Below are 12,882 nucleotides of genomic sequence, written 5' to 3'. Positions count from 1 at the left end.
TAGGCAAAGTATTTTCCCTGGGGTGTGGGAGACCAGAACTAGAGGGCATAGGTTTAGCATGAGTGGGGAAAGATATAAAAGAGACCTAAGGGGCAACTTTTTCACACAGAGGGTGGTACATCTATGGAATGAGCTGCCAGAGGAAGTAGTGGAGGCTGGTACAATTGCAACATTTAAGAGGCATTTGGATGGGTATATGAATAGGAAGGGTTTGGAGGGATATGGGCTGGGTGCTGGCAGGTGGGACTAGATTGGGTTGGGATATCTGGTCGGCATGGACAGGTTGGACCGAAGGGTCTGTTTCCATGATATACATCTCTATGATTCTATGACTCTATGACTGTAAGAGATTTGGATTTATTTTTAAATGTTCATGGTCCCTAACTGGATTGTAACACTTCCAATATCCCAAACAGTTCTTATTTTTAAGTGAAGGAATTAGTCCTGACACTGGTTTTAAGTTTACTTCTCACTAATTGTCCTCTTCTAAGGCTTGTCTGCCTTAAGTTGAAATAATAGTCTGAGCTCCCACAAGACGGTAACTACCTAATATTTCAGATCCTAGCCTAATCATAATTTCGTCATGGTGCTACCGCCATTAGTCTTGGGTTCATTTCCTTCTAGCCCCACCCTCAATCTTGACCATGCTTGTGCCAGTATTGTCATGTGGTACCCAGCACTAAGGCGGACCTGACCAAGCAATTTACATCTATCAACCGGGAATTTATCACTTCGTTTCCAAATTTGCAACTGATCTAACTTTTTTTTTTAAATCTTGAGTTTCATCCTCTTTCTCACTGAGCATCATTTAAAAATCTTGACCAGTTTAGAGTTAGGAATGAAGTAACTAGAGGATACTATTTAGCCCCGTAGCCTATTCCATTTGTTCTATGACCAGATTGCAAATAACTGCTCCAAAAACCTCAATAGCTTTGTTTAGTAGAGATCTATCAACTACAGATTTAAACTATCAATTGACTCTGCATCAACTTCATTTAGGAGGAAAGAATTCCAAATGTCTACCACACCTTGCGTGTAGAAACATTTCTTAATTCAATCCTGAAAGGTCTGGCTCTAATGTTTTGGCTATGTCCTGTAATCCTAGATTCTGCAGTCAGTGGAAATTGGTTTCTTACCATCCACTCTGTCAGCCCTTTAACATCTGGAAATAATCCTTAACCTTTTAATTTCCAGTGAACACAACTCTAATATATCCTCAAGATTTAACCTTTGGAGCCAGTTATCATTTTAATAAATTCGCACTGGACTCTAGCCAAAGCCAATATATATTACTTAAGGAATGATTAATAGAACTGCTCACCAAGTGAAGTCTAATCAAGACTTTGCATAACTAAGTGTCACTTTCTACTTCGTTGTATTCTAGTTCTCTCTAAGGGCCAGCATTCAACTTTTGATAATGTTTATGTTTATTGTGAACGTTTTTAATGACTTATGTACAGAGTTTCAGAAACACTATGACCTAAAAGAAAAAATGGTAGTACCTGCACCCAGGGTCCACTTAAAATTCGGCCATTGTCTGCAATCATTTCCAATAATGAGAGAAATTCCTTATCTCCATATTCAAAGCGATCTCCAAAGACAATGGAACAGATGATATTCGATGCTGCACATCTCATCAGAAAATCTGGATTAAATGGGCTCTCTGATACCATGAGAAAGGTCAGTTAGAAAAGCATAAAGTGTTGCACCAGCAATCCAATGCAGACAAATATTTTATTGACATTTAAAACTCAGGGGTAGAATTTTCTTCTCCCTGGTATGGTGAGAGTAATGGCAAGAAAGGTGGGAAAACACAAAAAGAATGAAAAAAATTCATTAAAGAAAATAATCATGATTTTCCCCTCATGCTTTAAATGGTGACTTCGAAATCTCGAGTGCTCCGATCTCATTTCTATGCATTTGCATGTCATTAAAATCCAACTCACCCCATGATATGTCACTTCCAATTCTCCTCTCTTCTGCTGAGAAATTAGACTGAGTAAATTCCCATCAGGTAAATCAGGGCAGGTACCTGGCAGCTGCAGCTGACTGATGCTTGTCCAGGTCATCATGCATCTGCTTCTTCTGAACAATGTCCTCGCTTGGTCCATGGCCACCATCTACCTGAACCCTTCATCCACACAGGTCTGCATTGGCACACCACCTGCTTCACCACATCACGCCTGCTTGTGAATCAACTCAGATACCATTTCAGCTGTTCACTGCTTTACTTTGGAGATCAAGGACACCTAGGATTTGAATTGCTTCTGCCTGATCCCTTTGCATGTGGGAACTGATTGCATCCACATGGGATGCTTTTGCATTCACGTTGACACGAACATCTTATTGTTTTTAGCATGCTTCCTGAGTAGTTACCACTTTCGTGCTGACTTGAAGGCTGCCAGTCTCTGCCTGCTTCAAATTACTTTCTTACTGCACATTGATGTCATTCCTGACTTACAGGCTTTCAAGGCTTGTGTGGGATCATATTGCTTTCTTAGCACACAAGGTCTTAAATGCTGGTTTACAGTTTGCCAGCCTCTCTGGCTTGCACTACTTTTTAATGCACATTGTGAAGGAGGGAGGACTGAACAGTCAGTCAGTCAGGGGCTGGACATGTCACTGTGTAGCACAGTGCCTACGTCAATATCAACTTCCACCATGGGCCAGCGGTTTATGTAGCAAATACACTGCATATACTTGAAGCAATGACACTATGTGAAAGTCATGGGGGAGCAAACTATAGTGATGTGAAGAGGGACTACAGTAACATCAGAGTTATGGTTCATACAAAAATACCACAGGGAGTTGTCCATAGTCAGTTAGACACTTCATTCTTTTTGAATCCTGTTATTTATCTCCTTGCAAACAGAATTGGGCCATAGTTAATCCTGTAGGTCAAATGCAAGCAGTTGGTGATTAGAGCTAAGTCAGGCAGGGTGCTGTAGTCTGGTGATGGGCTGTGGTCATTCAGCACTCTCCTATCAAATCAATCAGGGGAGTAGGCTGTAGTCAGTCATTTTGTCAATAATGGTCAGTGGATTTATTGGTGCAATCCATTGAATCTTGGGGAAAGCAAGCAACTGAAGTCTAGTTATGAGAATCATTGTTCCTTGTCTCTTGAGGGAATGGTCACTGTGGTAAGGAGCAATGGTAGATAGCTCCGGAACGTTGCCTGCATCACTGTCATGGTCACCAGTGCAACATAGCACCACAAAGTCTCCGTCATTCAGCTATGGTAGCAAAATTGATGAAAAAAATACAGAAAATGTAATTGCAATTCACTGATTTACTAATAAATTACTGTTTTATTAACAGAATAGCTTTCTTGTTGATACTCAGTATGGTCATTCTTTTATCTTTTCCATACCTGAAGAGCAAATAGCATTTGCTCTGATAAATAATTATATCATGTCTGAAGCTGTAGATCATCAGCCAGATTTCACTTGGCCTCGAAAATTGGGAATTTCTCAATAATCCAGAACTGTTCATGGGCAGTGTGCCTTAAATCTTCATCAATGGGGCCTTTGTAACAAGCAAAATCTCTGACGAGAAATGCAAACCAGTTCCCACATCATTGAATCATGTCCATTATCCAATGTGATGTCCTGATGTCACAACAGTTGGGAAAGTACACAGGTACTCTAGCCCCACTATTCCCATGATCTTCACAAAAGTTAGAGTTAATCAAATTACTCAAAGTTCCTGATTTTTATGTCTGATGAACCCAGGTTAACAGAAAACACTGGCAAGTTTTCTGTACTTACTACTATTTCTGTTTATTTTGAACTGGAGGCAAACAAAATATGAATCATCAACTTATAATTCTATCTTCTTAGAGCCCTATATGCAGACAGATAGATAAACCAAAAATCAGGTATGATGGGTGGAGAAAACATATTAGGGGAACACCGTCAAAAGTATTACCCACAGGATTCAATGAGGTGTCATTTTGCTTCTTTAGAGTCCTTCTGATCTATACTCTTCTTTGCAAATATATTCAGTTCTTTACTGCCGACAGAGGCTGTCGACAGATTAATTATTCAGTTTCTCAGTTACTGGTTAGAGACACCAGTTTTTAGGCAAATGGTGAGTGAGAATAGCTAGTTATCTTCTAATTCTTTGTTACATTTCTGCAGGAAGAGAGAAATACCACCTTGTAAGAGTCTGGAGTCTTTATACCCCTGTTCTGTTCACACAGAGATTGTCCACCAGCCCAGCAGCCAATCAAAGCATTTTCGTCATGCTGAGCAAATCCTGACTCACACAAATTTGTCCTGATTGAAAACAATCAACAAACTGTCTCTGTACAAAGCTGCCTTAAATATATGTCCCCAGTGCCAACAAGTCCAGCAATCCTCTCACACAATTTGAACAAAACAACAGTGTCAGTTCCACTAACTTGTTCTAAAACTGCAACATCTCCTTCCCCAATTTCCTTGGTGTAGAGCAGTATTATTTTTCCATTTTGGTTCACAATCCAAAAACAAAAAAAAAATTAAATGGATTCTTTAAACTGATGACCTCTATAGTTTGCTGTGCTGGTGATGACTGTCTTCCAAGGTGACTGGAATTATACATCAACTCTGCTTTGTTAAATTAACATTTGTTGTGTCTCAAGACACATCTTAGCTTACTGGAGATTGTATTTTAAATTAATTTTTAAACTGAAGTCATCATGTCATACCTGACCTTACATATCTGTTATCCATTCCCACTCATGTCTGTCAGTCACCCTCATGTATCCATAATTTGGAGCTTGGAAAAATATAAATCTATTTCTATTTATTGAAAATAATGCATTAGTAATTTAGTCAAACCTTTTTTATTTCTGAAAGCTTTAACTAGAAACTGTGCTTCTTCTTGGATTCGCTCTTCAATGCTTTTTTTCCCCATTCCAAAATTCCTCAAGGTGCTAAGAGAGAATCTCCTGAGCTGTTTCCATCTCTCCCCACTACTGGCAATAACTCCTGCAAAAGAGATATTAATGAGTGAAAGTTAGCTATGCTGAATTTCAATTGTGTGTGGACTAAATGTGCTTAATATTTGGAATCTCTTTTCTCCCCTTTCCCACAGCTGCCAACCATACATCATTCACGTGGCCATTCTTCCAGGTGGAACAACAGAAGTCTGTAAACTCTAGAAATATTAAATAAAAACAGATAGAAATACTCAGCACGTCTTGCAGTGACAATGGAGAGAGAAACTTAAAAAGTTAGAAACGTAATAGCATTTGTGTAAGAGGCAGAATGGTGGCCCAGAGGTTAGCACTACTGCCTCACAGTGCCAAACACATGGATTCGATTCCAGCCTCGGGTGACTGTCAGTATGGAGTTTGCACATTCTCCCTGTGTCTGCGTGGGTTTCCTCCAGATGCTCCGGTTTCCTCCCACATTCCAAAGATGTGCCAGTTAGGTGAGAAATGCAGGGTTACAGGGATAAGCTGGGAGGTCTAGGTGGGATGCTCTTTGGAGTGTGCACTTGATAGTCCAAATGGCTTGCTTCCACACTGTTGGGATTCTATGATCTTCTATGAAGTTGAAAATCATAGGTAGGGAAACAAAAAGGGAAGTCTGTGATGGGCTGGAAGGAAAGCAAGATTAAATGCCAAAAAGATTTATGGTACAAAGACAAACAAAATATCTATCTCAAGGTCTAAGGTCAGGATCCTAAATTGCTGCTTTCAAAATGCAAAGGAACATCAGAGAGAAAAACAAGAGAGGAAATAACAGCAAAAAAATATATAAAATGTTCGCAGAGAATGTTGTTCGACTCAATATTGAACCTTGAGGCTGTGCAGAGTGTCCACTTCAGTAGATTAAATGTTTTTACTCAAACCTGCGCACATTTGTTGATGGCCCACTCATGACTTCATCTTGACCTAGTCTGATACTTAGTTCTGAGGGAATCCTGCATTGTCAAAGTGTTGTCCTGCAGAAGAGGTATTGAATCAAGGTGCTATCTCCTATTTTGGATTCAAAAAGAACTCTGGGTTTGTCCTCAACTGAATCACCAGAAATAAAATAATTTCCTTCAGGGCAAAGTACAAAACTGAAAGCATTGTGACAGAATGGCACTAAACTTGGAGATGCCAACTTGATTCAATTGGTAACATACTTCTCTCCATTGGCCTAGATGTATCTGCAGGACAGAACAGATAGAGACATTTGGATCTCAGGCCACTGCAAGAGTTGTTTGTCCATCAGTAAGCCTTTGTGTGCCCTTTTTGTTGATACCTTTCTAATTTCAATTTGTCGAAAGTGGCATTTTCGCAGTACAGTCCCTGGTTATTGTGGTTTTTAACAGCAACAGTTGGCTTGCATGTGTATAACTTCTACATAGGAAAGGTTCCAAGACACCTCTGAACCATAATCAAGACAAAAATTGGCACTAAGCTAAACAAGCTGATGTTAGGATGGATAACCTGGTCAAAGATAGATTATTTTGAGTATAAGAAGCAGATGCACAGTGGTTAGCACTGCTGCCTCACAGTATCAGTGACTTGGATTTGATTCCACCCTAGGGCGACTGTCTGTATGACATTTACACATTCCCCCCGTGTCTGCATGGGTTTCCTCCCAAGTCCAAAGATGTGCAGGTTAGGTAGATTGGCAATGCCTAAATTGGCCATAATGTCCAGGGATGTGCAGGCAAAGTGGATTAGCCAGCGGAAATGCTGGATTGCAGGGGTGCCATGGTCGGGATGGGATGCTCTTCGAAGGATCGGTGTGGACTTGATGGGCTGAATGGCCGACTTCCACACTGTAGGGATTCTATAATTCTAAGTCAGAAGACTGTGGATTTAATCTCTCTCTAGAATTTCAGTGTATAACCTAGAATAACATTTCAGTCCAATGCAGAGAGAATTCTGTCTTTAGGCAGAGTTGTGGAGTTAGGGTGTTAAACCCAGGTCAATCTGAATGTGAAAATCCTACTGAATTATTTGAAATGCAGGGGTATCCTAGCCTATACTTCAACCATCTCTAAAATCAGATTACCTGATCATTTATGCCAATGCTCATTGGTTGCCATGTATGCTTTAATAGCAGTGAATGTATTCATTGGTTAGGACTTTTTGGGAAGAAAAAATGGAAAAATAAATTTTGTAAAAGCCAATGTTATATTTCTATGATAGGTTGGAAGCAGGTAGATGAGTTGTTTTATTTCAACAAGGTAGCAGAGAATTATCACTATCGCTGAATGAATTAGGCAGAAGTTAAAGTAAATAATTTCTAAAAGAAAAACTATATAAATATACATAGGGAAAGGTAATGGAAGTAAGATAAATCCAACTGACAATCTAGTAGTGGTTACAGTTCAATGGCCCAATGACCTCATCATCTGTTGTACATTCCATAACTCCAAATGCTCAAATCTTATGAGACCAAAAGCGTGGCTGTTAGAGAAAAAAAACAAGTTCTCACCGTAGCCTTCTGATGCTTTATGGAGCGTTGGAAGAGGGTACCTACTGCCAAAGTCATTCCCTCGCTCAATCAGCGCTTCTTTAATAGTGTCAAAACCACATAGCACCACTGCAGGGTAGGTACCAAACCAGACGGTGTACACAGGTCCATATTGCTCACTCAGCTGTCAAGACATAATAAATCAGCAATGATTGTTAAAGAGAGATGCAGCATCATGAACAATATCAAAATGTCCATTGACACCATTGAATCAAATAATTATTTGAAGGCAAAAGCAAAGTTGCCATAGTCCCAGAAGACACTAGCACTGCTCTCTCATTTTAAAGAGAGAGAGAGAGGGAGAGAAGTTGACTGGTTGTGGTTTAAGCTGAGGGTCACCACACCTCAGGAGAGGGTAAGGTTGAGAAAGTGGGACCTTGCTTTCAAGAACTGAAAATGTGTTGCTGGAAAAACGCAGCAGGTCAGGCAGCATCCAGGGAACAGGAGAATCGACGTTTCGGGCATAAGCCCTTCTTCAGGAAATTCCTGAAGATTTCCTGAAGAAGGGCTTATGCCCGAAACGTCGATTCTCCTGTTCCCTGGATGCTGCCTGACCTGCTGCGCTTTTCCAGCAACACATTTTCAGCTCTGATCTCCAGCATCTGCAGACCTCACTTTCTCCTTGCTTTCAAGAAGTTAGCCCAGACCCTAACTTTGCTAGCTGTTTTCAGCAGGTGTGCAGTGGATATTCCAGGAGAGAATCAGCTGGTCAAACCACTTAGCTTTAAACAAAACAGAATTTATTTACAAGCTTACTAAATGAAACACAAACAACAGGAAACAGAATACTGAATAACCTAACCTCTCCGAAAACCCAAAAGATCATCCCAATTTAATGAGGCTGTTCCAAATACTTGCAACAATCTCCATAAACACCCCTTGGCACAAAAGGTAAGATCATACACAGGTTCTTAAAGGACAGAAACCAGAGATAGAGTACCAGTCAGGATCTGCTTCTTTGGGGTGCAGCAGCTTATTTTCACACTGCTGCTAAAAAAAAACAAAGCTGAGCTGGGAGAACTGGCCACACTCCTTTCATTGCGCAAGTGTCTTTAAAACTTGAAAGCCTCTGCCTGAGACAGTATCTATTAGTTATTATCAAATTGGCTCTAAAACCCTACATCCCAGACTTATCGGAGTCTGTGTCAATTAGGACTTCTCTTAAAAAACCAAGGACTGCATAACCCTGTGAAAGGAGCAGCTTTGTCACATTAGTCAGTGGATGGAGTATGACTCAGTAAAGTTTATTACTCAGTAAATTGTCTATTTAAATAGCACACTACAGCAAGCAGTCTGCAAAGTCTATGTGACAAGAATCTCAACAAACTAGAAGAAATAGATCTTTTAACGGAAACTACAGCACTGGGTAGGTAGCTTGAGTAAGGAAGTGACCCACCCAGCACAGTCACCTCAGAAATGGTGCCGGAATGTGCAATTCTCGCTCATGTTTTAGGGGAAGAGAGCTGGGCCTATCCAGGACACAACTCTGTCGGATTCGCCAAGTGGTGAGGAAGGCTGGTTAAAAGGCCCACCTTAATTCTCTGGCACTTTAAGTATCATGCTGCCATGTGCTCACCCCTCACAGCCTACTACACATTACACCCACTCCTCATGCCCCAACTATTCTGGCCCCCATTTCAACTTCAACAGCCTCCTTGTGATTCCTTATCAATCCATGTCACAGTTCTCACTGAGATTTATAGTTGCTGTGCCAAATTAGTGTCAATTCATGACTCCTACCTATCCACATAACTCAGTAAAGTCTACTGACTCAGTAAATAGCCTATTAAACAACACACTAAAGCAAACAATTTGCTGTGTCTATATAGACAAGCTGTGCCAATTTAGTGTCAACTTATTCCCTCCACTCATTCCTCCATCCCTTATTGCCCTTATGCTAATATATCCTTTGCCCTTGCATAGTCCAGCATCAACCACAGTCACTGCTGGGATTAAAAACGAGTATTTTACATCAATATTTCTGTGGAAAAGGTCATGGAAGATATAGACTGTAGGGAAATAGATGGTGACATCTTGATAAATGTCCATATTACAGAGGAGGAAGTACTGGATGTCTTGAAATGCATAAAGGTGGATAAATCCCCAAGGCCTGATCAGGAGTACCCTAGAACTCTGTGAGAAGCTAGGGAAGTGATTGCTGGGCCTCTTGCTGAGATATTTGTTTCATCAATAGTCACAGGTGAGGTGCCGGAAGAATGGAGGTTGGCCAATGTGATGCCACTGTTTAAGAATGGCGGTAAGGAAAAACCAGGGAACTATAGACCAGTGAGCCTGACCTCGGTGGTGGGCAAGTTGTTGGAGGAATCCTGAGAGACAGGATGTACATGAATTTGGAAAGGCAAGGACTGATTAGGGATTGTCAACACGGCTTTGTGCATGGGAAATCATGTCTCACAAACTTGATTGAGTTTTTTGAAGAAGTAACAAAGAGGATTGATGAGGGCAGAGCGGCAGATGTGATCTACATGGACTTCAGTAAGGCGTTCGACAAAGTTCCCCATGGGAGACTGATTAGCAAAGTTAGATCTCATGGAATACAGGGAGAACTAGCCATTTGGATACAGAACTGGCTCAAGATACTGGATACTGGATACAGACTGGAGGGCTGTGACCAGTGGAGTGCCACTGGACCAGTGCTGGGTCCTCTACTTTTTGTCATTTACGTAAATGATTTGGATGCGAGCATAAGAGATACAGTTAGTAAGTTTGCAGATGACACCAAAATTGGAGGTGTAGTGGACCTCAGATTACAACAGGATCTTGACCAGATGGGCCAATGGACTGAGAAGTGGCAGATGGAGTTTAATTCAGATAAATGTGAGGTGCTGCATTTTGGGAAAGCAAATCTTAGCAGGACTTATACACTTAATGGTAAAGTCCTAGGTAGTGTTGCTGAACAAAGAGACCTTGGAGTGCAGGTTCATAGCTCCTTGAAAGTGGAGTCGCAGGTAGATAGGATAATGAAGAAGGCGTTTGGTATGCTTTCCTTTATTGGTTAGAGTATTGAGTACAGGAGTTGGGAGGTCATGTTGCGGTTATACAGGACATTGGTTAGGCCACTGTTGGAATATTGCGTGCAATTCTGGTCTCCTTCCTATCGGAAAGATGTTGTGAAACTTGAAAGGGTTCAGAAAAGATTTACAAGGATGTTGCCAGGGTTGGAGGATCTGAGCTACAGGGAGAGGCTGAACAGGCTGGGGCTGTTTTCCCTGGAGCGCCGGAGGCTGAGGGGTGACCTTATAGAGGTTTACAAAATTATGAGGGGCATGGATAGGATAAATAGGCAAAGGCTTTTCCCTGGGGTCGGGGAGTCCAGAACTAGAGGGCATAGGTTTAGGGTGAGAGGGAAAAGATATAAAAGAGACCTAAGGGGCAACATTTTCACGCAGAGGGTGGTACGTGTATGGAATGAGCTGCCAGAGGAAGTGGTGGAGGCTGGTACAATTGCAACATTTAAAAGGGATTTGGATGGGTATATGAATAGGAAGGGTTTGGAGGGATATGGGCCAGGTGCTGGCAGGTGGGATTAGATTGGGTTGGGATATCTGGTCGGCATGGACGGGTTGGACCGAAGGGTCTGTTTCTGTGCTGTATATCTCTATGACTCTATGACTCTAAGTAAAATAAATTCTAAGTAATTATTACAGACTTCACTAAATAAGGGAAGTCCCACTCATGAAAAACCCATCCAAAACATCAAAACATCTCTATGACTCTAAGCATTTAATCCCTTATAAAGGCAAATATTAGTATTCATAATCTCAAATCAAAAACATTTAATGCTTAAATAATCTCAATAAGGTGTTTATCGAACTGAATTTACTGATAATAGGTTCTGGAAAGCAGGCAAACTTGCTATAAAGGTGATGCATAGGAGTGTCACCAAACATCTTTGAAAATTGCTGGAACAATTTCTTTTTATAGACAGCACAGTTAAATTGACAACTTAATGGTGCTACATACATTAACTGCCCTTATGAGTATTTTTATCTATACCTCAAAGTCATGGATTAAAAGCAGCTCCTGGGGCAAAGTGCGGGTAAAATTCATGCACTAATTCAAATAACTCAGCTAATTTATAATTGTTGCTTATGCACTTCCTTCCCTCTTTCCCTTAGCAGCATATAAGGAGCTGCTGGAAATTGTAGTGGAGTTTCTGAAGGTGGGACCTGTCTACCACTTTTAAAGTTTGTCCCATCTGCACAAAAATCCCGGCCAATATGTTTTGACATTAAGTTGCCAATTACAGTATTGAGTTTCACTGTGTCTCACCTTAAAAGATCATCAACATTTACTAAACCGGTCTAACAGTTTAAAATGACCCTTGGATGAATCCCCAGAACAGCTGGACTCTGTAAATTGACACAATAGTCAAAGGAAAAGGACTGAGAATGTTAGGTGGAATCAAAAAGTCATTTTCATTATTTATTCACTTAAAAGAATAGAAGTTCTCCTTACCTTGATGAGAGATTTGTGAGGTGCTTTTACATTCACATGGAACAAGTTACCAAGAAGTGGGAGGGCAGGAGGCCCTGGGGGAAACCTGCCTTTCTGCACCTGTTGCCTTTTAAGGAGCCACACAACAAATAAAATAATTAAAAAAGCAAAAAGTAAAGTTTTTCCTGGGTCACTTAAATCCATGGTGTTAGTGTAAGAAAGACAAAAAAATTTCCAGGAGGTGCAATAAAGGCTGTGGCCTGGTTCCAATTCTTGGAACACTGTTTGGGAGTTGGGGTGCAAAATAGAAAATAACTTTCACTTGATTAAAGCTGAGTTGTAAACAACAAAGCAACACTTCAATAATAATAAAAACCTGTCTAAACATCAAATCTCTCTACACCTAGCTTAATTGAGGGGAATTAACGACTTGAAAAAGACTTGTATTTATAGCTCCTGTGACAAACCCAAATTGTTTTACAGCCAAAAGTGTTGTGGTTTGACTTTGTAATGTAGGTCTTAGTCTACGTCCTTGATTAAGTAATAGAGGAACTGGTGTCTAAAGAGCTAGAGGTTATTGCTCTTTGCACTCCTGATAATCTGAAGTTAAACCAATAGCTGAGTCATCCTGTGTTCACATATTCAACTGTTTTGTTTCAACCAAAGTCAGTGCCTGCTGCATGATGTCAAAAAGGGTGACACTGGAAAAGCGCAGCAGGACAGGCAGCATCTGAGGGGCAGGAAGAACATTCCTGATGAAGAGCTTATGCCTGAAACATTGACTCTCCTGCTCCTTGGATGCTGCCTGACCTGCTGTGCTTTTCCAGCACCACATTTTTCGACTCTGATCTCCAGCATTTGCAGTCCTCACTTTCTCCAAACCTACTGTTTAACTTGGTTTTAACTTGGTTTGGTACATTTGTATTTAATTTTCACACGTAGTTAACATGGTGGGTTCATC

General features: G+C 40.8%; 1 protein-coding gene across 1 annotated transcript in view; it reads right to left on the bottom strand.

The window, feature by feature from the left end:
- LOC148135983 (cytochrome P450 2C23-like) overlaps positions 1 to 12,428 on the bottom strand; it is a 29,808-nt gene extending 17,380 nt beyond the window's left edge. The window contains exons 1-4 of the mRNA XM_087983879.1: positions 11,943 to 12,428; positions 7,425 to 7,587; positions 4,821 to 4,970; positions 1,503 to 1,663 (exon numbers count right to left, since the gene is read on the bottom strand). Of these exons, the coding sequence (XP_087840005.1) occupies positions 1,503 to 1,663; positions 4,821 to 4,970; positions 7,425 to 7,587; positions 11,943 to 12,125 (657 nt within the window). The 5' untranslated portion in view covers positions 12,126 to 12,428. The remainder of the gene's footprint in view (positions 1 to 1,502; positions 1,664 to 4,820; positions 4,971 to 7,424; positions 7,588 to 11,942) is intronic.
- Positions 12,429 to 12,882: the final 454 nt, after the last annotated feature.

The sequence above is a fragment of the Chiloscyllium plagiosum genome, unplaced genomic scaffold (genome assembly GCF_037043375.1).
Source record: "Chiloscyllium plagiosum isolate Xiang-an unplaced genomic scaffold, Cpla_swu_hap1 HiC_scaffold_47, whole genome shotgun sequence".
Lineage (NCBI taxonomy): Eukaryota > Metazoa > Chordata > Chondrichthyes > Orectolobiformes > Hemiscylliidae > Chiloscyllium > Chiloscyllium plagiosum.
The sequence above is the reverse complement of the archived record's forward strand: the minus strand, read 5'-3'. Positions and strand labels throughout refer to the sequence as shown.